This window comes from Atractosteus spatula, chromosome 8 (genome assembly GCF_055471065.1).
Source record: "Atractosteus spatula isolate fAtrSpa1 chromosome 8, fAtrSpa1.hap1, whole genome shotgun sequence".
In the NCBI taxonomy this organism is placed as follows: Eukaryota; Metazoa; Chordata; class Actinopteri; order Semionotiformes; family Lepisosteidae; genus Atractosteus; species Atractosteus spatula.
This window is the reverse complement of record NC_142713.1, coordinates 38,478,137-38,504,937: the sequence shown is the minus strand read 5'-3', so window position 1 is coordinate 38,504,937 and position 26,801 is coordinate 38,478,137. Positions and strand designations below refer to the sequence as shown.

At 36.2% G+C, this 26,801-nt stretch overlaps 1 protein-coding gene across 1 annotated transcript in view; it reads right to left on the bottom strand.

Moving 5' to 3' along the window:
• Nucleotides 1–8,620: 8,620 nt before the first annotated feature.
• mdfic (MyoD family inhibitor domain containing) overlaps nt 8,621–26,801 on the bottom strand; it is a 39,563-nt gene continuing 21,382 nt past the window's right edge. Inside the window, exons 4-5 of the mRNA XM_088923596.1 lie at nt 19,318–19,581; nt 8,621–11,128 (exon numbers count right to left, since the gene is read on the bottom strand). Coding sequence (XP_088779722.1) covers nt 10,881–11,128; nt 19,318–19,581 — 512 coding nt within the window. The 3' untranslated portion in view covers nt 8,621–10,880. The remainder of the gene's footprint in view (nt 11,129–19,317; nt 19,582–26,801) is intronic.

The window sequence follows — 26,801 nt, the reverse complement described above, 5'->3', positions numbered from 1 at the left end:
TTTTTAATATTTTTGGGGGATTGAGAAATGGGGGATAAGGGTGACAAAAGAAAATGATTTATATTCAAGACAACTTTGATCAGGGTGTCGCATAATGAATGTGTATAATTACAGACTATTGATGCAAAAAGGGGCAAGATGTAACCCAATGAAATGTCTCAATTTGTTTTTAGCACATTTTCCAGGGTCCAGGAGACTCCCTATTTTTATAACCTTAGCCCTTGATTACTGTTAATTCTTTTGTGAAACTTTGATAAATCAGTACTGTACAGTACATAACCAATATCAAAACTAAAATACAATATGAATCTGAGATACTTACGTTATTTGCTCTCTATGTACCAAACACTCACACAAAGTCTTGGACTACAAATAACTAGTACCCTAATCCACTGTGTTTTATCTTAATCCATCAAAGAGATACAGTAGGTCCAGCATTCAGGCTTCCATATACTGTACTTTACCAAGACGTTTCTATATTTACCTTAGGAAGAAGACATATCACCCAGGAATGGTGCAGATCATTCACTATGCTTGCAGGATATCTCCTTTACCATTTATTTTGGTAAAAATAACCAAAATAAATGGTTATTTTTACATCCTGCTAAACACAGAAAAGAATGCAGTTCCAGAAGATCATGAATACAAATAAAGCCTGATCTGGTCTATGGAAAGGCCTTGCCAAGCATCCTTGACACTTTTTCGCTAATTTTCCAGCTCCAGTTCCCGCATGGACAATGGCAATTCAGCTGACCTACAGTATTTAGAGATCAATTTCACAACAATAACAATGATTAGAAGCATTTTGAAGTGCAAGGAGCATTAAAACAAACAGCTGAAGGCTGCTGCAGCATGGATCACAGAGAAGCTAAGCAAATAAAGAACAGCAGATCTCCAAAATATTAAATAATTTTAGAGTGATTATCTACAAGGCTGCACTGCTACCTACTCTCCACATTTGAAGATTCTTGTGGTTGCAGACCTGCTCTGCACTACTTTAAACATGAACAGAAATTAAAGAAAGCAGTCTATAGCAAATGTTTGCAACTTATGTCTTCTAGCATTCTTTACTAGCTATGTTTTTTTTTAATGTGAAATTTAGATCACACCTAAAATTGGTATGTAAGACTAAACTGTTGACAGATTTCACTCAATTACTGGGCTATAGAATAATCTTCACATATTATCCATTTAAGAATTATTGGTGATGATGGGAGTGTGAATTCTCTCCTCTTAAATACACTTTCTTAAAGGTCTAAGAAAGCGGCAATTTAAAATAATGATAATAATAATAGTGAACTGTGCAGTATACTGAAATGAAATTTGGGGTTATAATAATTGTCATGCAGTTGCAAAGGACCCTGTCAAATAAAAAGGCATAGTTGTGATCTAACTCTCCATCTCCTGTATGCTTTAGAAGAAATAAAGGTGTAAAATGCATGTTTAAAAGATGCACCGATTAACTTGGCATATAAAAGAGATGCTATTAAAATGATTGAAATACTCCTGCTTGTATTCGCTGTTGTTCTGGCAATGACAGATCCTGATTGCTTGTTTCAGCTTTGCAGTATCCAAACATAAGGCTCAATATATACTGTACTGCCATCATCTAAAAGGATAATTCTTTACCCTGGCATGCATGGGAAAAATGCAAATTGTCATCATTTTTAAAAAAGATGCCTCACAGTCAAGCTTAGAAGTGCTCACACATGTGTCAGTCTAAGGCAACAGTAAAAACTGACAATGGCTACCTTCTTACTTCTTACAGCTTCTTACAACAAAGCAATTACAGTTTGCATGTGCTGTTTTATATGCTAGTATCTTTTGAAGTCCTGTTTTGTTTAATGGATACCTCAAGATATATAACTCCCTTGAGGATATGATGTGCCTTGATACTGTTTACCGCTTTTTTTTCCAGTAATGGAGAATGTACTGTACCACGAGTGGGGAATAAAAATACAAGTTTGGCACTTTGTGAATATTTTAATAATGAAAAGTTCTAATACGTTTAAAAAAAATTGACAGTGCAAATCAATAGGACACCTGCCAAAAGAAATCAAAACACTTACTTATTTATGAACACTTTTGTGTTGGATCCGCCCTGCTTTTAAGTATTGAACTCAGATGTGTTCTAGCGATTAAATGGCTAGAAAGTATTGGGTGCAAGTCTGGCATCCTTTCTTCTTTCAGGCTACAACAGATACCATAATGGCAGATATACTGTACATTCTGATCCAAATGGTGAAGGAAATCTCAGCTCATGTTTAGTTCTCATTCTCATTATCTTATGATGTAAATATTAGAGTATGTTTAATTTGATTCAGCCTCTACTATGTTTGTTCTCCAAACAAACATAATATCTGAAATTTTACAGTCTAAAGGTTTGACCTTGGGTGGGATCCATAACCTTTGAAAGATAGTGAAAAAATATCAATGTACAACAACAGAATAATAGTCTTTTGTTGATTAAAAAAAGCAAGCTTCAAGTTTCAACTATAAATTGTGTTTCTTTATAACAAACATTTATTCTGTTAGGGATGCTATAAAAGTTTTTTTGCGAGAATAAAAGTAAAAGTTACAGGATTTCGTAAAGCACACAAATTAATCATCTGACTTATTTTGTTCACTCCTCTCACCTTGCACATAATTATAAACTGTAGGTGCTAGAATAGCTGAAAAACATATAATTAGGAACAGAATTGTAACTGTAAAGTTTTTACAGTTTATCAAATGCATTTAGCAAAAACATCATCCAGGAAAGAGATTACAAAGAAAACGAAGAATACAAATCTCTTATTACAGTAACAGGAAGATCACCAATAAACTACTTTTTTGATTCTGGAAAAAGGGAGGGATGAGAGACTAAAATTTGGCAGGAGCAGAGTGACTGAGAAGATGGCAGATAAGAACCAGAGTTTTGAATTATGATGCAAAAGGGAGCCGGCAGAGAGACTGGAGTCAAGGAGTTGCATGAGGGAAACAATGACAGATGGTCAGAAAGATTAAGGTGGGATAATGTAGGCAGGAGAGTATCAAGGCCTACACCAGAAGCTGTGTAGACCAGCTGATAAGGAAGGGGGACATTAGCGCTTTTTAGATGATAAGAATAGGACTATGTGTTGGGAATAGGGCAGAGAGGGATCAAGAGAGACAGCAGAATTTTTAGCAGAGGAGGAGATGGAGAGGGTTGTGGCAGAGCCAAAAAGGCGGGAAAGAGAGGGAGAGGCCCACAGAGGAAGAGGAAGGAGAAGGAAAAAAAGATTCAGAAGGAAATGGCAGATATTGGATGAGGTGACATGAGAGAGGTTTGTCTTCCATTAAGATCTGTTGTTGTTGAAATAAATTGACTTCAGAACTGTACAGCAGGGATAAAACATAAGTTTTGATTTGGAGAAAAGGTTTGTTTTATCACTGCTGCTGTGAAAAAAGACTGAACTAAACGTAAACATACTCTAGACCATAAGAGACCAGACAATCTGAATGAGTCACATTTGAGGTATACTGCCAGTATGTTTGGATTTGTAAACCATTTTTGAAGAAGAACTTTGTGTTTTTTTTAATTTCCAAAGTGAATTAACAACATCAGCCAGACCTGGTTTGCCTGAAGAGTCCGACCTTTCGTCAGACAATTGAATTGTATAAATATACTTTGCACTTTTATACAATTTCTAGGACTTAAAGGTCTAGGGGTTTTTTTATCACATACCCTCTTTACCAGCATTATCTGTATTCTGTCATGAGGAACAATAGATTACCATCATGGCTTGGGATTTCTTTTTGTAATGATGGCACTCGAATCCTCTTGTCCCTTCTTTCTCCTACTTCAAGAGCAGCAGGAATGTGGCAGGCTTCAGACTGCTCCTACAGAGAAAAATCCAAGGTCGGACACATGTTGTCTGCAGGACATCTAACCGATTGGCTGATCCGCCAGAAAATTTGAGGAATGCTTTTCCTGATTGGTTAGTTTATCAGTTGGCAGCCTCAGACCTTGGGCATTAGAGCCTTGTAGAAGTATGGATTTAATAAGTCAAGAGTGAACTCAAGAGTGTTGATACAAATGCCTTCTTTTTAGCTAATAAAAGATTTGGCAGGGCTGTCCTTTTTCACTCTATTTCTGTCCATTCTTCCTGTTTATTCTTTAAAAATAAAACTGATTGATTCATTTTCACTTTAAGAATAATGTATTATTAGACAATGCACTGTTTAAGAAAATATTCTGTCTGAACATACTGTATATTATTTGTCAAACTTGGTGCAACAAATCTCAAGTTATAGTATGTGATATCACTCCTCTAGGTCATTCACTTAAGAGTGTTTAAACTTGCCACTGCCTGAAACTGGGCTTTTGACTGAGACTGAGAAACCTGGTGCTTAGACAGACAAGGAACTGTTCCAGAGATAGAATTATCTGAATGTACCTGTCACAGAGAGACTTGCAGTTATGCTTGATTTCACAAAACTGAATCCTTCCCAGATCACCAAGGTTAACAACTGTTCACTTTAACTGTTACGGATAAAAAACAGAATACACTTATTTAAATAAAAAATTTGTGAGCAACCTTGTCCTGAACTTTGCAACATGTCCAGGATCAGTTAATTTACAGTACCATATTTACGATTCCCTCCAGAAATCCCTAATAATCTAACTCTTCTGTTGAGGCACAGACTATGTTAACACCGGTTCTTCTCCCCTTCAGGGAGATTCAATCACAGGCATGTTTAAATTATGATGAAGTGACAAGTTTTATGATTGATTCCAAAAAAAATAAGTTCCTTAACAGGCCTGGATTCTTAGAAATCCAGGTGAGATATACAAAGCAATTTATGTGTACTATGATTAATGTCTAGCATTTTTCACTATTCAGTTTAAAAATTAGGGGGAAATGATCGGAAACGATTTTGTATTCTCAACAATACAGAACATCTTCAAGCAAAACATTTAACATACAGGATGAACAATCCGTCATCAATCCATGTCAGTACTGTATTTAAATTCAATATTTTATATTTCTTTCCAACACTCATTTTTAAATAAAAACATGTTTACACAACAACACAGGGACAGACCTTCCTTTATCTAAAAACAATAGTTACATAATGCTGCAACCCACACCTAATGTTAGAACAATAAATACACCTAAGATAAAGTACAAAACAGTGTGTTATAAAATAAAATTTTAGGTCAAAAACATTTATTTCTAATTTAAATGCCAGATTTAATATTATATAATAATTCAAAAAGGCATTACAAATATTTCAGTGTGCATACAGTATGGCGTATGAATAATGAATTCAAAAGAGAAGGGTTTTTATTTGAACTGTTTCTTGAAAACTTGAAAAGTCAATGTGTATTTCATTAAGTTTACTGTGTGAAACATGACAGCGTTATGTCACTGTACTGTATATACCAATATATACAAGAATATACAAGAAAGCACTGTGAATAACAAAATTGTCAAACTGTCAGGATAACTTCACGCCAGTCAACTTGCTCATTTAAGTAATTTTAAAAAGAAAAATCAAATCATAGCTTTGTTAGCTACAACACATTCCCGTTATCAATTGACAAATAATGATGGTGACATCTAATTTATAGTTCAAGGACCATGTACAAGCAAATAAACAGGAAATTTTCTACCCACATGTCCTCCTCAATTTGCTTCTACCACGGTCCATTAAATTTTGAAAAAAGTTTAGAAGTGCATCACTTTATTTTGATGTCTTACTCGTAGCAGCCATTTCCCCCTCTAACCTAAACAAGCAAGCACACAAACCTAGACACAGCCATGACATTTGCATCCTACTTGATGTTTAAAAATACTACACACAGATAAAATTCTGTTTCAGGCAGCACGAGCAGGGGAAAAAAAAGCAGAAGCATTAAAGCACCCTGATATAAAGTCTTTTTCTTTCATTTTCAAGTCATTCATTGTCAGTACAAAACTTCAAACCTGAGTGGCAGGAACTTTGAACTTCCTCAGTACTTTAAACTAAGGAACTGATTTCTTTGCTCTTTCCAAGATCTCTCAAAATGCTGCCTGCTGGTTTTTACAACATCATGGTAGCACCTTAAGGTAACAGAGAGATTAAACACGGTAAGGTGAACTTGTAAAGTGGCAAAGGTTTCAGGAAAGGGATTTTAAATATTTAAGTATTACCACTGAAGATAATGAGACATGCTTAAAAACAACAAATCTGAAATAGGGCATGTAGGTAAGATTAAAGACTAGCAAATCATTTACTTTTCTCATGTCATATTCAAAAATCTTTTTGTATGCAACTACAAAATCTTGAAGACAGAACATCTGAGAGAAAGGAAGACTATATTTATGTGCACTATATTTTTTGTTTCATATTTTCAGACCAATTCAATATTTTTATATATTCAGGAGCACAGTCCACTTTGATCCTTTTGTTTAAAGAAACAAAATGCTAAAGAGGTATTTGACTGATAACTTTCTCCAGAAATAAGTAAATAAAAAGCTGAACACATAATAATAATGACACATTATCAGCAGAATAGAAATTTGCATTTGGGATTGATGCAGCAGAAAGCACGATTGTCTCTAAATAAGCTCAAAGCTTGTCTTCATGATATCCAGGACCCACTGGGACTCTCTATTATGATGACATGTACAACCACAAATTATAATAGTGAGACCTTATTCAATTTGAGCATTCAAGATAATAAGTAAGAGCAAGCTACACTGACAACAATATGCTGAGTTCCCAATCAAAGATTTTTTCCAAAATGACCTTCCTTAAAATAGGGGTAATATATGAAGAAAGTATATAATAATGTGACTTATATTTGAAAAAAGTGTACATGCAAATAAATATAAGGAGGAAACATTCTGCTCCCCATGTCATACCCAATTAAAATCTCCAGGTAATGACCCCATTTGCATAGTAAGCTGTACCCACAAGTGGGAATTTTAATGGGGGCACCACCTGAGTACATTAATTGAGTGTGACATTACTCCAACTAGTTTTGTGCTTACCCCACTGAAAGATCTATTCATATTATTTTTTATGTCATGCTGCAAGTCAGATTTCAAGAAGATACCAACAGTCCTTCAAACTTTGATGTGAATGAGAAGAAAGGATATTATTACATTATGCATCACATGCAAAGTATAGGCCCTTAAATTGGTAGTACCTAATGAACCTCTAGAATGCATAGTTGCTCAGCTCTTATGCATGTTACATCTGAATGTTAATTTGCAGAGAATGAATAAAAAAAGCTGGTTTTGCTCCCATTTTCAAACTGGCACTGTAAAACTGTTTGGTCTAAATCAATGCCAAAACTGAATTAGTTCCACTTGATATTTGCTCTGCTGGAATTTTTTTTTTTGTTCTGTGTTTCGTTAACCAACAGTTATTTTCCAATATGATCTGTGCATAACCACTCTGTGAATCATTCAATCACATCTGGTTCAGTAATGTAAATTGTTATTAAGCCATTCAGGGCTGGGGAATCAATAACCATGTGCATATACAGTATACAGTATTTAAGTAAACAGTAACAAAAAGCTTTGAAGCAAATGCACAAAAGGAAAAAACACAGTATTAAAACAAATTTCCTTATTAAATAATAAAGACGAGAATTCAAAAGCTATAATGTGTATATTTCTATAGCTAAGGGCACCAGACGTTCATTTTGTGGACCTGAGTAACATCCGACTGAGAAGTGAAAAAAATGCTCCTCTAATGACTTATTTAATATTGTAAGAGAAATGACCTCAGGTCCAAGCAGCACTAAATTTCTTGAGACTGAAAACAGAAACAATGGAATTTTCTTAATCAGGAAATTACAAGCACTTGTGCTGAAATGAACTGAGGGAAATTGATTAAAAGGATAAAGGTGGGTGACTTTGCAAAAGGTCACAGCACACTTACCTGGAGATGTTTTTTCCCCCCCTTGCGATTAAAAAAGAGTGATAGCCATTGGGAATATTTTCAAATGCCATTAGTGAAATAAGATGGTAATTTCTGAGCAGAATTTATCAAGGCAGAAAATATAAAAGGAATGGAAATGTCTTGCTGGGACTTGCAGGGGGTATGCCAAATAGGACAGTGTTGGGGTTAATTGAAAGGTTAATAGGGGGTTGTTCTTGCCAAAGGTCAGAATACAGCATTACCCAGCAGGGGAGCTGTTTTGGTTCTTGAGAACAGGTAGCATATGTCCTCCTGAGTGATCACGGGTGTCTCTGTGTAGCACTGTCTACGTGAAAGCATTTTAAACGGATCTCGGAGCTAACCTTGGATACACAGGGATCCCTCTCTTTTTTGTATTGCGTTAGAAATTCACACACCTTTACAGTATGTAAAGACAGCCTTGATGACCAATGCTGTACTTACTGCCTTACAAGTTCCTACTTTACAGGAAGCCGTAGCGCAATTAGAGGCTGGCTCTCCAAATCAAGAGTTTCAGTTTTGCACGCACTTAGCTATGATGAGTCACCACCACAAAAGGAATCAGCTCCGATTTTCAAAGACAAGGGCATAACAGGAAGTCAAGCACAAAAGAATGTCTGCATTTAAGCGGCAGTAATAACTGAATGCAAGTTCGACATAAAGACACTGAAGATAGATAAATAAAATGCAAAACGCTGAATATAAGTCTTTATGCATTTTATTTTCAACAGTATTCAGTTTTACAGTTTACACCTGAAAGTTATACACACAGTAAAGTTTGGCATATGCTGGGGGGGGTGGAGTGAGACAAACAAAATAGGAAAAGAAAACGCTGAAGTCTAATAGGGTATAAAACTAAAACTGTACTTTTACAGAAGATAAATAATATGCTATCAATGGAAATAGTACTTTCACATTATCTACATTTAAGTTTGAGAGTTTCTACTATAAATGGTACTTAAATGTTAATTCTACCAGTAGAAAAATAAGACTATATAATGGCTACAAATGACAGAATAGATTAAGTAGAAAATACTTTTAGCATCTATACAGTATGCATTACTAAACATTCTCTGCTTCAGAGACAAATACTTGGAATGTGCTAATATATTATGTAGGAAAACAAAAGAAACTGACAACAGAAGACAATGTAAAGCAGTCATTAAAAATATCAAGCACCATGTTAAATGTCCTCTTAAGATTTTCCTAAAATTTGGTGACATTTTCTGAGTGAGATCACAGAAGTACATTTTTTTGGTCCTTTATATAGTCTTTTCATCAAATACAATAATGGACATGCCTAACAAGGTGGTAATGAAGGTAGGATGTACAGTAATACCATAGTGCTTTAATGATCACTTTTCAGTCCCTAACCCTAAACAGCAGTCAAAGGGGAAAAGTTTAAATCAATATGACCTGAAATAATTATATTTATAAGGAAATAAATCCAAACAACAAAAAAGTGATATTCAGTGAAAAAGTGAAATCCTCTGAATAGAAAGACCAAGTTCCTCTAGTATTTAACTAGAAGTTCTAATAATAGGGCTGCATGTTAGCTGCACTGACAAATGCTGCTGAGTTTACAGAAAACTCCCCAACAGCAAACAAAAACGCAGCGTGGGACAAAAGTGTAAAAAAAACCTCACTTCACTCTGTATAGCAAAGAGTATACAGTACATCATACATCCACAACTTTGTGTAATCCACAAACAGTGATTCAAATCCAATATCAATCCCAGGAAACCAGTATCCCTGCTTTTTGTAAATAGTTGAGCATGATTATTCACATATTTAACACGCGTGAAATGCTCCTAACTGTAAACTACTTAAGAAACCTTTAGAAAAGTTTCATGAACACACCAGACTTAGCATTTTTTCAAACATCCAAGGTTCTGTATGTGTATGTTTATAAAGATAAACAATTGATCAAATTTAAATTGCGTTGAGATGCTGTTACTTAGACAATGTTTGTGGCAACTAAAAAGAAAATGATTAAGATTGTACTATATCAATTACCATCCCTTACACATAAGGGTGAATATTTACGTTTATAGAATTTACACACTCAAAAACATGTTAAAGTTTTAGAAGAAGCATGGAAGAACACACAAAAATTCTAAGAATTTTTTAATAAATTTACTGTATTTTCTATTTTTCTTAGTTTTACAGTTTTCATTCATAAAAAATAATATAAAAACATAAGATAACCTGTTTACCAAACTACAGTAGACAATGTTAAAATAAATCTTCTAAAAACAGTATATTGTACATTTATGATTGTTTTTTTTAAGCCTGGGAATTTAACAACAATAATGTTAGAAATAAGACCCAGGAAACTCAGTGGGTTCTAAAGCACTCAAGACATTAACTGATAGAGTAACACAAAGCCTCTGTGCCACCTGAACATCTTTTGGTCATTTCATTGGAAAACCTTACTGGTATTTAGATGGTCTTTGCAACGAAATACAAAAATCCTGCTCAATCTGTCTATTTTTGTAAAAAAAAAATTACAATACTCTCCAGACCCTTCCATAAAAGAGCCCACCCAAAGAATAATGTGAAAGTGACAATAGAACTACAAAAGATCTTCTTGAGCACATCAGAATAAACCTCAGAGACATGATAGCTGTCCTAAGTTAAAATTACAGTTGACTACAGCTTGAAACATGACTTTTTTTTCTTAAATTTAACCTCAATTCTGCATAGTAGGTAATACTACTCTACAACAATTTTAAAGTACGCTCGTGTCGATTTTACGTTGTTGCGTAATTCCACGTACACAAACGGCTTTTGCGTGCACTCCAGTACAAAGGCCTTTCTGAAATCTGCGTCCATGTCATGAAGTAAGGAAAAGGATGCATGAAGCTTCAGCAGTTAAACTCTCACTGTGTACATCTCTCTGTAACGCTGGTCACCCCAGTTGTCCACCTGCTTTATATAGAACTGAGTGTGTCGATTGCGGCTTATGTGGGGAAGCAGATTCCACAGCACTCCATGCAGATCTCCAGGCAGTCTGACGACTCGCAGCAGGCATCCATGATGCCGCAGTCCATGTCACAGGGGCAGTTACAGTCGTCCCCCAGGTCATCCCCACAGCAGCAGCAGCAGGCCTCCGAGGTGCAGGTACCACACGACGCCTGGGCCACCACAATGTTACAGAGGGCCAGGAACTCGCAGAAGAGGCAGGCCAGGATGCAGTGAACGCAGCAGTCTTTCACAGGGTCCAGGGGTGGGGAGCAAACAGTTGGCCATTTGTTTTAAACAGGGCAGGGGGAAAACAATATGGAAGAAGACAGCATTAATGACAACTGAAAAACGGGTCCAATGAACTTATTTCCTTGTCTTAAAATAAAGAAATATCACAAAGCAGTGTTAGGTCTTTCACTCATCAAATATTTCTCGAATTACTTCGATGCAGGCCATGTGACATTTAAAACTATTGTTTTTTTTAAATGTTAGGAATGCATAGAAATTGAAAATGCAGCAGTCTCTTCAATTCAGTTTGTTATGAGCACCTACAGTACAATGTACTTTACATGAAATGTGATAAAGTAACAGACAGGTTATTTTAACCCAGACACAGAACACCACTAGCTTTCGGGTAAGCAGAAGGTAGCAGGTCTCTTATCTCCCTTTTAAACTAGACTGAAACATTAAGACTTTTTTTTTACTTTCTTATATGCTAGCTTAGTGATTCAACTGACACATTCAACACAGATTTAGGACAGAAGTATGAAGAGAGCTCTGACAGGGAGACAGATGACAAATGCACAATATTTACAGAAGGAAAGGCAGAAAACTTGCATCTCCTGAAATGAATCTTAAGCTTGCAGTGAAAAAGGGACAAAAGAAGGGGAAAACCAGAAGAATCGACATCTGAAAATCATTTCAAAAGAATGAATTACACTTTTGGGACTGATTAGCAAATGTTCTAATAATGGGGACATTATCATGCAAACGCACTAGCTGATCATGTAAAGCTGATTAACAATGTCCCAAATTTCAGCAGCAAATTGCTGCACTACTGCTGATGTTTTTCTCCTTTTTGATTAACATTTAACCTCATTTTAGAAGTTTTACGTGTTTTTTTAGTATAATGACAAATTACTTTATTTCTGTTGTTAGGTAAAACTGAAGATATTTTTCATATCCCTGTTACCATATTTGCATGTGTGTAGTGTGAGCTGGATCATTTGCTTCGTTGTTTTACCCAGAAATGTTTCCTACAAAATACATGCTACCATAATAATTCTGAACATATTACTGTCTGTAATAATGTTGCCTACACAAATATTTTTAATATTTACTGTAAATGTCTATCTATATTACATACAGTATACAGGTACATATCCTTCAATCCTGCATGGACAGTTAGTGAATTTTGGGATTAAGCTAAACTCATAAAATAAATGGCTCATTAAAACGTTTACATCACTTGAAAAGAGAAGCAATCCATAAAGAGAAAGCAAAATATGGTCATTTGATAATTCTTTTATAATTCTCCTAGAAAGCAGAACACAAAATCATACTTGCACTCAGACACACAAAAAGTGGCTGTAGATACTATAACTCACACAAAACATCTACTGTATGAGGAGATTGTAGATAATTATTGATTTGTGAATAAATACAAAAAATGTGTCACATTACATAAGAAAACTGCAAACACTATGAACATCAAAGTTGAGTGCTATGCAATTTAAGAAAAAGTCAAACTTTAGAATAACTTAGAAAGCTGCAGCAACAATCAGAAAACTAAACAAAGTCATGTGGAAAACCCAAAAACTAATATAAAAAGAAGAACATTATGACAAAGTAAGAGGGAACAAATATACACCAAAGAGCAGCATAAAAATCTTAAAATTAAGAAAGTCTGTTTGGTGGGAGGCCAATATGCAACTTCTGCTGCAGCAAATTCCTCCAAAGGTGGATGTGAATGACTGACCGGGTTTTCAATACAGCAACATTCAAAATGTCAAAAACACCATCTCTAATCATCTGGAAATCATCTAGAAGTCATCTAAGAAATAACTTCCCTAGTAATCAATGTAAAACTACTAAGCAATTAGAAAAATATCTAGATAATACAAAATAGTTATGGCAACTCTACAACTGATCTGTTTAAAGGTAGCACTAAATTTGACAGTCTATGACAGATGATGATGACAATCCTCATCATTATCCTTCATTTAATCACGTCACTTACAGGGACGACCAGGCCATGAGGCTTCCAATATCGTTGAACAGAAAACAAAGCTGTGAAAGACCCAATAAACAATGTGTACATAATCCAAGGGCAGGACATTAGAGGATGTGGCAGTTTTAACATGTTCAAGTATCGGGCAGAAAAGATTAAATCAAACATCTGATAACGCACTCGGATATGAAGGAAAATTATTTCAGCTAACTCTGCGGAAACCGACATAACTTGTGTCCAAGGTCAGGTAGTTGATCTTAAAAGGTACTTTTATCAATTTAAACACCTTAAAGTATAAGATGGCACTGAGAACAGGATGTGACAGGACGTGTTTTTCGTATTGAGGATCTGTAATTTAATTTGAACTAGTGAAGAATATGTCTGGTATGAAGAGAGGGTCAATCAAACAAAAAGTTAAAAAAATGCAATGATGAGTGCATTAGGGGGTATGTATAGATAGCACAGAAAAGAGTCTGTCTGAGGCAAATTACTGTTTTTCATATTTTCTATTATCTCCATTATTTGTGAGTCTTTTTGGGGGCAGTAAGTCTCTCATTTGCAAGGTCTTACCTTTAAATGTTCAAACTAAAATAGGCTTAACTGTTTCTCAATATGAGGGGATATTTTATAATTAACTGCTGATTACTTATTCTTTGGATCAGTTTCATATAAGTAGCTTGATTACCATCTTGAAGTTGCACTGAAAACCAGGTTAGTCAGTCATTCGTATTCGCCTGTGAATTTTGTAGGGTCTTAATAATAAGATGAGGCTTGAGCACGCAATCAAGCATTTGAAGGCAAGTGCTAACATTTTTCAAAGAGTACCGCGGTCCTGGTGATGTCAAGATAAAACCTTTCAACCCGAGAAGAATCAAAGCATGCAAGCTGCGAGAAAAAAAAAAGTTCAAAGAAATCAATTTGGAAAAAATTGTACATATATCACTTGGAGTTTTTTTTAGCAGTTAAAGCACTGGTCAACTTTCTGACACAAGTGCTGTGATGTATGAAAATATTTTGAAATTACATATACTTCCTTCAGCAAAACAATCTATCAGCAAGCACTGCAGATCCAGCTATCCCTTTTTATGCCACTGTCCTTATACTGTATATTACTAGTTTTCCCCCCTGAATAGTTTTGCACCAAGATACGGCTCACTGAACCCAACCCCTTTTTAAAGACAAGCAGATACTGTTAGGAGTGTTTAACTCTTGAACATCTATTATTTTCCCTGGAACACAAGCCTCCACAGTTAAATCCTTGTTTCCTTAGGAACAGAAGATTACGTTAGGCTGCTCAAGTATTGTATTGTACTTGTGACGAATGAACTCATCAGCTGTTTTAGTATGCTTAAGTAGGCTGATAAATAGGAAAGAGCTATCTGTCCTGTGAGACATACATCTCCCCAGCTGGTTTATATATGGAAGTTAGCCAATATTTCAGTAAGCTTTCATGTTGCCCTGAGAGGTCATACATGACAGAGGTTTCTGTAACTGTTGTACTGGCTAATGTGTTCACTTACAGATTATTGACCTTGGCCATTTCTCTTTTTAAACTAGCTATACTGGCAGAGTTCAGAACACTCGAAACAAATCTCCAGGCACTCAGCCGTCTCGCAGCAAGAATCAAAGAGGGCAAAATCACAATCGATGTGGCAGTTGAGGTCCTCAGCAGGGGTTTCCTTTAGGCCCACACAGCAACAGGAGCAGCAGGCACAGCAGGCGCTGCAGGCTGCATGTAGGCAGGAGGAGCCGGCCTCCAGGAGGCCAAGGGCGAGCTCGGTACACTGCCAGAAGAGACAGGGCCAAACCAAAGAAACACAGTGCTCTGACACAGACAAGAGACAAGAAGAGGGCCACACTGGTCAACACGGATGGGCACAACAGAGGCAACACAAAACACATGGACAAGAGGACTGCGTTGATCAACAGGCATGGGTGCAGCTGACGTAGCACAGATCAATCAGAAACACCAACACAAAAACAGAAAAACAACCGGACAAGAAGAGGTGAAGCTGCAGAGGTGAAGTTCTTTTTATTATTGCTGAAAAATGCTGCTATTTCAAATTCTGTGTATTTCTTGCTGTGATGTAATCGGTTACTGGTATGAGAAAGAAAGTGTTTACTTTAAGGCTTCCTCTAGTGAAATAAGGTTTTGAGCTTTATGAATTAGTGAAGCGCAAAACAACTGTTGCCTTAAAGCTGTTAGAGATAGCTAAACAAAAGACAAAAAGACAGATGTGCATAATTAATTTTACATAAGATTAGTGCAACAAGTCGCATTCACCATGATTCATATCATTTACAGTATGAAAGACTTTAAGATTCTTTTTGAGCACTATCTAATTATTTGAGGTTAAAAGTATAAAGGCAATTAAGTGAGATTCAATTTGTACAGTAGTTTTCTTGTAAGCTGCATCACACTTGTATAAGATTACTGATATGCAGGACTCACACTCAGTTGGACTTTTAATTTTTTTCTTCATTTATTTTCCCTTCCTTTCTAGCTAGGATTAGGATTTAATAGAAATGTTGAAATTATTACATCTTCATCCATTTCCGTGTTCTATCAAGAAAAACAAGGATAGCAACAGCCCTTGAGCACAAAACCTACGTCTGGGCATGTCATTCAGGTTATTGTATTAGGCTGTTCAGATAAATACAGATCACTGAAATCAATGTTGTTAGCACAAATGCTTTGTAGGACAATGGAAGGATCTACTTCATCTTGACTAATTTGAGCAACACGTCTGTAACAGGAAATTGTTTTAAATAAGGTTTTAAAGAACACTGAAATGTAATCGTTTTCAGCCAGACGAAGGTTAATTGTTCTACCCTACTCCATTGAAAAAACTGCATTTTAGTGACACCATTCATAGTATTTGGATTGTTAAAAGGAAACACAAGGTGAGGAAAGTTAAAAATCCTGTTAATGTACCTTAGGCCACTGGACACCCTTTGACATTTTGAATACTGAATATTTTGAGAGAAAAGAATGATTTTGAACATTCCTAGACATGTTTTTATTTTATGTTTAATTTCTATTTAATGTAAATCTATAATTATTTTAACTCAACACAGTGTACAGTCAATTTCATTTGTTGTTTTATCATTCCAAAAATATTAACTCTTTTACTTGAAATGTTATCCTCCTTATTTAATCGTATTTAAAGCTTGATGATTGGGGACACCACGAAGAAGCCAGATTTCAGACAAATCAGCACCTGTGAAATTGTTTCAGGACCCTAAGTTTGAACTGCTGACAGGGGCAGGGACACATCTACAGGAAGTTCAAACTAACATCAAAACAACACTCCAGGTAACTGGGCACTAAGAGAACTCAGTACTCTTCTAAAACCCAGAGAAATGTCACCACTTTCCCAAATATATTCGATTTCACACACATTTTTTTCTCATATTTGAAGGAAAGGACAATAAATTGAGAATGAAAACAGCCCTTTAGTTCCAAAGCCCTTCAGCAAAATGTGAAAACAGATGGCTATAAATAACTGTGATATAACAGACTTACAGGGATTAATAATATGCCATTATGCCTTATTCATCTAGCTCCAACAATCAAAAATCTTTCAGTACGATTTAACAAGATCTACAAGACTAGATGCACAAAAACTCAATGCAAGACTGTTATTTCAATTTACTTTCCATCTCTGCAAGAAACCTGTGTTCAATCTTTAGTGGACCATGTACTTTGCTTTTTTCTTCCATTCTACTCTTTGTTGTTGCTCTGCAGACAACCATGACCAGTTTCCTGCCTTACCCCCATTCTTTTTTTAGAACCACTGGTTCATTTTCCCACTATTTGGAACAGTCAGCTATGTTTTTCACATCTTGACAGCAGCTGCGACTCCCTGTGACTGCGCACAGGAGAGAGTGAGGAAATGAATCCTCTGACCCGCCCACCTTTCAGCCACTCGTCTTTTTGAACACGAGACTGGCAACACAAGCCCTTGCCAGAGGACTGGGGTCAATCGAAAGAGAGGCACATCCCTCCCGACGGCAGTTGGCAGCTGCCAGGAGGCTGCCTGGGTCTCTCCCTGCCAGTGAGAATCACGGCCACAGTGATATGACCCTGGTTCGAACCTGTGATCACATAGACCCTGCACTTGAGTGAGCGTCTTTACTGGTTGAGCATGTTGATAACCCCACCTTCCTTACAATCCACTAGTGTTTAGCAGGCTTAAAACATTGTAGGTCCATTTGGAAGCTTATCTAGGGCATACAATGTGTCCAACAGCTGTAACATGGGAGGCCCATGGGAAAAGAGAAGGCCTAACATGTTTTCCCTTTAATTATTTCTCAATTCTTGAGCAATGAGCCATTTACTGGAAATACTGGAAATCCATATACTATATGTACAGTATACAGTATGTACTGTAAGAAATACATAGTGTATGTAGAGTATTAGGAACAAGTAATAGGTTTATTCCATGCTGAAAAAAAGAAGAAAGAAAACACAACGTTTCGGCCGTGGAGCCTTCTACACGTTGCACCACAAATCTACAGTAAAAACAAATAGTAAACAGTATTAGAAAATAAATGCGTTACATTACGCCTGAAAAAGTCAGAAGGGTAACTGGAGCAGGTGGAAATCCTAAACATTACATCTGGTTTTTATTTGAAAGTAAAATGTCCCTAATAATGGTTCCATTGATTTTTATCCAACCCATTACTCTGTATTCAAAACTTATTACAGTTCTATCCAAGAACCTTGTTTAATGTTTTACAGTGGAAAAATCAGACAATCCCATTGTAACAAACATACCCATACGCACTAGAGGAAGCAACAAATCATGTAGCCTAAGTTAAAGACAAGACTGCTCAGTGTTCTGCACTCTAATTTGTGAATTACTGATATCTTTGTATTCCTGAACAGATGAATTCTATTTATAGACATAAAGCTTGTTCCTTTTATTGAGCAACCATTTTGTACTTAAAAGGTATATAGATCTTATTAGCTTAATGACCATTAAGTAGAAAATTAACAGATTTGGAATGTCAAATTGTCACGTTCTAATGTAAAAATTAATTTTTGTTCTAAACTTCGATCTTTTTTAACTGAAAACCACAGGTGTTGAGTTGCATTTTCATATGCAGAGCATAAAAAATCAAATTTTCTATGATGCAAAAATGTCAAAGAATTCAAGAATATTTCAAATTAGAAAGACAGGAATACGAGCAATCTTTTAGCCACAAATAGCAGTTCTCCTGGCATTCATTAGCACAAGCCGTTTTTTCATTCTTTATTTGTTAATAGGTTCCATGCAAATAGTGTTTCAATGTTAATTTTAAAAGCTTTTTACCTTGTGATGTATAGTACTTCTATAATCACGAGGATTCTTGACTTTGAACAAAATGCAAGAGCACAATTTTGAAAATATAGGCCAATCTTTTCCCTTACATTACAGTAACCAATGTTAATTAGATTTATTTTACAATATGCAATAGGACCAACAACTCTTGTGTACTCACTGTAGCCATGAAATTAAAACAATGAAAAAGAATAAGCAAAACAATAAAAGAGAAACAATAAAATAGGCTGAACCTTAAATATAGGTGACATGTTTCCAACTATTTCATAAAATGAACATAATGAGAAATTCATTTTAAATGATCAGCCCCTATTAAAAAAAAATGAACGGCATATGCAGCAGTAGTATGAGAATGCTACAGGCACCCTCCACTCTAACCTCATTATAAGGTCACACCTTGGTGACTAACAACAATAATCCCCTTCATTATAACACAGATCTCATTATAACATGCAAAATGCTGTGCTCCCAAGGACAGTTCTAAAAAGAGAGGTAAAGTGAATTAATAATGAAAGAAGCGTTTGCTTTTGTACTGAGGTTTCATCATAATCATTAATATTAAAAAAAAAAACTTTTGAAAGTGTTTTGTGTTTGACTTTCAAAAAGAACTGTTTTCTTTATTTGGGTGTCATTACAGCCTTTTAGACATCTGAAAAATTCTACAGTGCACTGTTATTGGATCATGTATTAATTGGAAAACTGGTATTCGACGATATTTTCATTACCTCATACTACAACGATGACACACTTTTTCTAAAACGAAAAGGGGGAAAGGGCCAAGGTGATGATCAGAAAGTAAAACCTCAGAAGCCGAATTAGACTTGAGAAGCCCCAGTGTCTTGATATGGCCACCGGACTGCTCGGCCACCCCCTTACCTTCAGGTGATGATCCTGGCTTCTGAGAGTTCGCCGAGCTGGCTGCGCTCTTCTTGCTGCCATCGCTGCTCACGGACAAGCTCGACTGCAGCTTCCTGTGCATTTTCTGAGACACGGGAGAGGGGAGTTTTCTGTGCTCGGGCCTGGCGGGCGTGACCCCATTGTGAACCCCACTTCCGTTGCTCAGGCCTGCGTGGCCCTTTAGGGGCCTGCCCACTTCTCCCTCGCTTCTCTCCAGGGCTGAAACACTCGGTTGAGGCTGGGCTGACAAAACAAAACGGTTTATTTTTGAGCCGTGTATTTTCCACTAGCCAAACAAACCCCTTAAAACAATGCCATCGTTATTGACTGCAATCTAACGCCTTTTTCTACTACCATAGATTCCTAGCCAAACCTTAACTAACACTGAGTTTTACACTTTTGAACAGTTTTTTTGTTGCTTTTTAAAGTTTTAACACAGAAAATATGATTTTATACATGCACATATTTTCAGGTATCTAAGGGGCTTTACAACTGTAGTGAGCATCAAAACATGTATGTTTTTAGAAAGATATCATGTCAGGAGTTTGGATATTAAGTGATTTTGGAGTGCTTTTCATGAACTGTCCACTGCACAGTCACTCACTTACTATACTTTGTCACCTATACTATACTATACTATGTCAATACTATATCACCTCACTAATGAGGGAGCTGACTGGGCACAGGTGGTGAGGGGATTTAACCTGTTGAATATCAAGTCTTGTAAGGACGGAAGAAATCTCATCCTGTTGTTTTTTGAAAGAAGCCAGGTGAAAATCAAGAAAAACATAGAACGGATCCAATATTACACACTTATTAAAAGAACAAATGTTAGAGACTGGACTGAACCTCAGCAGCAGATGGACAAAATTTAAAAAAAAATTCAAAACATAGCCCAGCTAAGAAAATACAAAACGTTATGAAAAAAGGTTTCTAACCAATTGAGCTTTCAATCCTAATGCAGTTCTTGGGTATTTTGAGTTTTCTCACATTATATAAATTGTATTACTTATACAATATAAGTCTTTCTGCAGTTTGAATCTTAATATCATGTTGTATTGCCTTTATTATTTTGCAAATTTATATAAAGAGTTTTTTTTTAACATGAGCAGTCACAATATTGAGAACTGTCATAAGTGTTTAGTTCTGTAAGAGGACACACAAAGAAAGCTGTATAATACTCCAGCAAAGCTTCTTTACAGTAAGCAATCACTCAACATTCTCTGTTCCGCTCTTTAACCATTACAGAAAAAGGAAACCAGGCTGTTCATCTCCTGCATCCAACAATGTTCAGGTGAGTTAAAGGGCCTCAACTCTCTGTGTAATGATGCTTTCCTTTCATGATGCCTTATGTCCCCTATTCTACAGTCTTTACATATGTGACAGCTCTGAAACGTCAGCCATGGACCATCTGATAAAATGAAACAGTGGCATTTTCAGAAGTGTAACTTGTGCACATTCAGCTCTTCTGGGAACTCCACGTTATGTTCCATCTGCATTATAAAAGGAACAGTGGAAGGTATAAGTTATGAGTTGTTCTGAATTATTCATTTTTTTGTCTGTATATTCAAGATTCTTTCTTTTTTTTTTACAAACTCTGCATTTTACAGCGCATAATAACACACAATAATAAGCACCTACAAACTTTCTGACAGATCATGTCTTGTGAAAGTATCGTTTTATAAGATACCTGAACTTTTCAAATTAGACAGATACATCGTGCTACATGTTGTGCATACATACCAACAAATGCAATTATTGTTAACAAGAAAGGAAAACCTAGCCCACGCTTTTTAATAACACATCACCCAAGAGGCATCTGATAAGAAAGTAAAACAACGCAATAAAAATAAACGCCGAAGACCTCTCAATCTGTAGAAAGATGCATTTATTTATAAACAAATGTGGATTGTTTTCAGTGAAACCTTTAAAGTAAATATAAAACAAATAAATTCACTACTTGAATAATCTGCTACCTTTCTTTTACAAGTACTACTATATTTAAAGCTGGCTGGTTTCACCATGCTCCCACAAGCCTTTGTATAAAGAACTACCCCCATTCTCAGATTTAAATGCAATTCCACTGCACTTTCAAATGTGCGTCACACTCAGCAGATCTTCCAAGCACAGTATAAGTAACAGAAAATTGGACATTTCTGTAAAATACAGAAGACAAAAAGCTCAATGGACAGGTACTGAACAAAAAACCTACAAACATCAGATTTAGTGAGGGACAATAAACTGAAAGCAACATCTCCTACACAAGTGTGGCTCATGTGTTAAGCAGATGATATCGGAGCATGCTTTGGGTCATGTCTAAAAATGCTGGACAGGCCTGGTTGTCTATAATTATAACACACCATCTGTATCAAGGGCAACAGATTGTGGAAACGCATACTCTAGGATCATGACATCCCTGCATTAATTCAAAGTGCAAGGCCAAAACAGGCCAGTAACTGCAGATCAATTGACTGAAAAATTCAACCTGGGGTGTGATCAGACAGTTTCACCAAAAAAGGTTCCTGAAGAAAACAAGAACAGGATACCATAGTCAGGTTGGAGAGTACAAACTGCTCATCACACCTTGCAATGCACATTTGTTCAGTAGCACAAAGAGCATACTGTAGGTTTAGGACTACAGAGAAGTAGAGAAATGTAATATGGTCAGGTGGATAATCCTTCATCCTGTTCTTGACAGACAGACAAGTGTATGTGTGATGCAAGACTAAAAATCTTTACAGCCCTGAGTGCTCAATTCCAGCAGTGAAGGGTTTTGGTGATTCTGCAATGTAGGACGCATTTTTCCCCACAGGGGAAAGTGGGTGCACTTAATCCCTTAGAAGGCAAAATCAATGCTAATAAGTACTTATTTAGTGATCAATTTCACGCCTTTTACAGCATTTCTGTCTTCCAGAATGACAATACCCCCAACCACAGAGTACATGTGTTTGCCCAATGGTTTGATGATCACGACACTGATGTAATCCCAATTTCATGGCCTTCTCTGTCATTAGACCTCAACCCAATTGAACTTCTATGAGATGTTCTAGTACAGTGGTTATCAAAGTTCTATGGTCTGCGGACCACTTACACCAAGTCACAGATGCGGTGGACCATCTATACCTATGTCCACTTCTTACCCTGTAAAAATCATCAACTATTAATGTACTAAAAATAACTAATACTGAATTAAATTTTATGAAATGTACAAATATTTTTACGAACAAAGCTGCATATTTTGCAAATGTTTTTATTACTTAAAAAGTTAATGTGAAGAATCTGGATCCAAGCTGGACAACTTTAGTCTCATGGCCTGCTCCACATCTCTTTTTTGTTTTCAGTCCAACAAGTGTTGAAAATCCAAGCTCACAAGCCTGGGTTGTTGGGAACGGTAATAGCTTCAGAGCTACTATATGTCACTAAGTCCAGCATACTTGGATTGTACATGGAGCAGAAAACCGATCATTTGTATCTTAAATTAAAGTGATTTTAAGGTTTAAAACTGACTTTTTACCATAATTAAGCCCCAATTGGTTGTTTCACAAGGTAAAGCAGGAGAAAACGTAAGCAGACAACTGTGTATTACAAAGAAAAAAAAACATAATGGCAACGTCGTTGGAGCAGATTAGGACACGACTCCAGAACAGCAAGATAAAAATAAAGGAGACTGGGACAAAAGAGCCAGGTGGGAGAAGTTTGGCGAGCTAATCAGCACGACAGAACAAAAAAGCATGGGTTACGTTATCTGCATCAACTGTGAAAAAGTTTTTCAAAATTGACAGTCACAAGACTTCTTTAGTCTGTTTAAAACAAGGAATCTGGATATGCTGTTTCAATAAATGTTGATCAAATGAATGTTCGAATATTGTTCGGTGTAATTTCTAATAGAACGGGTTCGGACCGGCATCGGGTCAGTACTTATCATTTTAAATCGGGTCGGGTGGGTGCGGGTAAAAAAAAAGCCGACCCGTGCATCACTAACGACAATACACGGCTGCACGGCGGCAAGGACATTGCCGCCAGACTGACTGTCTCGTTTTCAATTTGTGACATCATTTCATTCGTGGTGCATAAAACTAAAACGCTGAAGCGATAGGCGCTGATGGGGAAAATTGAAGAGGAGAGGTGGTCCCCCATAACTCAAGCTTCATCAAAACACAAAGGCAACAGAAGGGTACAGCCAAGGAGAATTAATGGAAACTTTGCCCTTTTGGCAGACCCTCAAGCCAGCCAAGCCTACGACTAGGCTAATGCTCGCCCCATTACTGACATTACTGACCATTACAGTCCCCTTAACGGCTGGTGAAACCCCAATACCTAGAACCAACACACAAGTCCATTCTTCTACTATTTACAGCTTGCAGTTCTTAACAGTGCTCCTAGGGGGAGCCCCTTAGTAGCGGACACTACAATATTCTTTCCTCTGATTTGAACAGCGTAGACCTCCTTTAAGAAAGATGATTATGTCAGCCTGCGGACCACCTGGCACACGATCGCGGACCACACTTTGAGAACCACTGTTCTAGTAAAACACCAGAAACTGAGTTTTCCACCTCCATCAACCAGGTATGAGTTGACTGACTTTCTCATGGAAGCATAGACTCTATGCTAAAGCACAACAGGTCATACTGGCTACATGTGGTGGCCCTACCCCTATTATGTGACTTTATATTGGTGTTTCAATTTTTTTTCCACTACCTATATTAGCAGAGCAACAAAGAGTCTAATGGATTGCACTGCAGAACTGCCGATTTTTCCTACATACACTGAATTTGAGCTTTAGGGATCTATTTTTGCTCTAGTTGGGCTCCTACAGTGCACCGAGATGACAAAGACACTTGTCTATAAAAGCAATTACCCAAAACGCATTTTGTTATAAAACAGTTTATTTTTATACCGAGGTCACAGAATCCACTATAAAAGACAAGCTAAAATAGGCTGGCAGAATGATTACCTTTCCTGTTCTGGTAAGTCAAGCTTTCAATTTTAAAAAAATATAAATAGTTATTATAAAACCACCACATAAATCCCAGAAAACACAAGCAGTATTTCAGATTTCCAATCCATATGACAGTCTCAAACATTGGTTTAAGTACAAGACAAGCTAACAAATGCAAAGAACAGATTACTTTGTACTTGCTTTAACTCTTCTATGCCAACACTTTGAACAGTGAAAACTGTGTTTAAGGATGACAGTTTCCAGTTTCCAACACAAGCTGCTTTTTGTAGGTACCATTATGATGCCAGATTTAAATATTTACGGTCTAGGACATTTTAATTTAGGAATGAAAAAAGTACAAGAAACGCAGGAGGAGAAACTGCAGTGTTAAAGTGTAAGAATTCTACAGTAAAATATGTCAAAGATATATCAAAGTTAACGTTCTTAAAGGATACTTGAATCAAATCACAAACAAGGTGCTTCTACATATAATGTTTCTAGTTTATATCCAGTCACCTACTGTATTTGTAGGTTTCAAGAAGCTGCCATTTTTGGATCATCACATATGGGACCATTTTCTTGTAGCTAGTTTGTGAAAATTGTTTTTTCGGGGTTGTTTTCCTGGGTGTTTCAGGGGATAGAAAAGTGCCCTATAGAACACCTTCACCACTAGCTGCAAATAACACATTCCATCAGTGCAACCATTCTAAAATAAAGATGTGCACTGCTAGGATAACTTCAGACTACCCAAGACTATTATGTAATTTCATTGCTAACTCAATTAAGGCACTACAGTATATGCAGCTTGTGAGTGTAATTTTTAAATACTAAAGAATCTTTTTTATGGTTGTCAATCAATCATAAATATATATATATATTTCTAAAATCTAGAAATTCATTTTCTTTAGAGTAGCATTACTCTACAAATGAAAGAAATGATTTAATGTATTTAAAAGCATCAACACATTTCACAAAAATAAAACACGACACCTGAATAGCCTGAATGTTAAAGGAATTATAAATCATGAAAATTTAAAGACTGTGGTTTACCACAGTGGCTTGTAGCAGCTCCAGTAGTATATCCACATGCACATCAAGATGAAATACTATGCATAAGGAGAGTGGCTTCGATGAACTGCGTTTTTAACAGTTTTTCTTTGAATATATCAGAAATACATTTTTATACATTAAAAGCGTTCAATTATTTCTGAATAAGAAAAAACATTTTCTTCAGATAAATGAGCAAATACAATATGTACTGGGGTTAGGGTGTGAGTGTTGGATGACTGAAAAGATCTTTGTAAGTGGCATCCCAATTTGGTTCCTAGCATGGTATTTTGACAGGCTCAAATATCTTGGGAACGTTTTCAAAAGGCCAGTATTTGATGGATTCATGAAGAACACACAAGTATAATTGCCATTTGTCACAAGCTTTCACTGAATACCCCACACAGGGACAATGCAATTACATCAAGGTAACATGCATTTTCGATACTTGCCATACAGTATGTATATATCAGTATATTTAGTTGGAGCACAACAAGCTATGAATGAATAAAATAGTAAAACACAGATTTACAGTTCTATGAAATATTTCCCCACTACCATAGACCACCTCAAGATAACATCTAAAATTACATTATGAGAACAAAAAAACATGTTAGATATCCCAAGCAAAATGAACCATATATCAGATGTAAAATGTGATATCTATTCAAATTCCTAAAAGCAAGTTTAATTTTACATGCATCAAAATATGAAAAAAACAATATTTAATTTTCTCTTTGGAACTTTAAAGATTAATTTGAGTTTCTGAATGAGCTTCCTTTTTGCCAAAACCCCACATTTACCTCACCAGCTATAACCAGAAACAGAAAGGGGAACTGGTGCTGAATATAAGCAATTGTACATTCTTAAATGTACTTGTTTCTCCAACGTCTTCTTCCTTCTGTTTTTGTGTTTTCAATGCCGCCTTATTCAAATAATAAGTTGCATTGATATATTAAGAAAACAGCAGGCCCAAATACACTGTTAAAGTCTTTATGTTTTCTGTTAAAAAGTACTGTTGAAGTCTTAAGTACAACATCTGGTCTTTCTGGCCTTTTCTGGGCAACAGTAAACTTGTAAGATGGTTAGAAGGAAAATGCTATCAGCAATTATCTAGACATGATACAGCCTCTGCATGATTAAATCATTTTTATTTTTACGTTCGTAAAGTATTGTTTAAAATAGATTTAACAAGTAACAAGTAAAAAACGGTTTCAGTTTATTCTTAATTGTATCAAGTTATACTAAAATTTCACTAAAATGAGCTGCAATGTTTTCACAGTTGAAATGGTAAGTTGACCATGGGGTGTTGGAATGATGACTTTCCTGCTTCGTATTCCTGTGCATCAGTATTGCCCTCCAAATGTGTTGTTAATCAGGACGATAATGAGTTTTGTTATTTCATCACAGCGATTCTGTAGATTGAAGAAGATGAAGACAATGATTACTGTGCAAGATAATTGCATCCATACCTTCA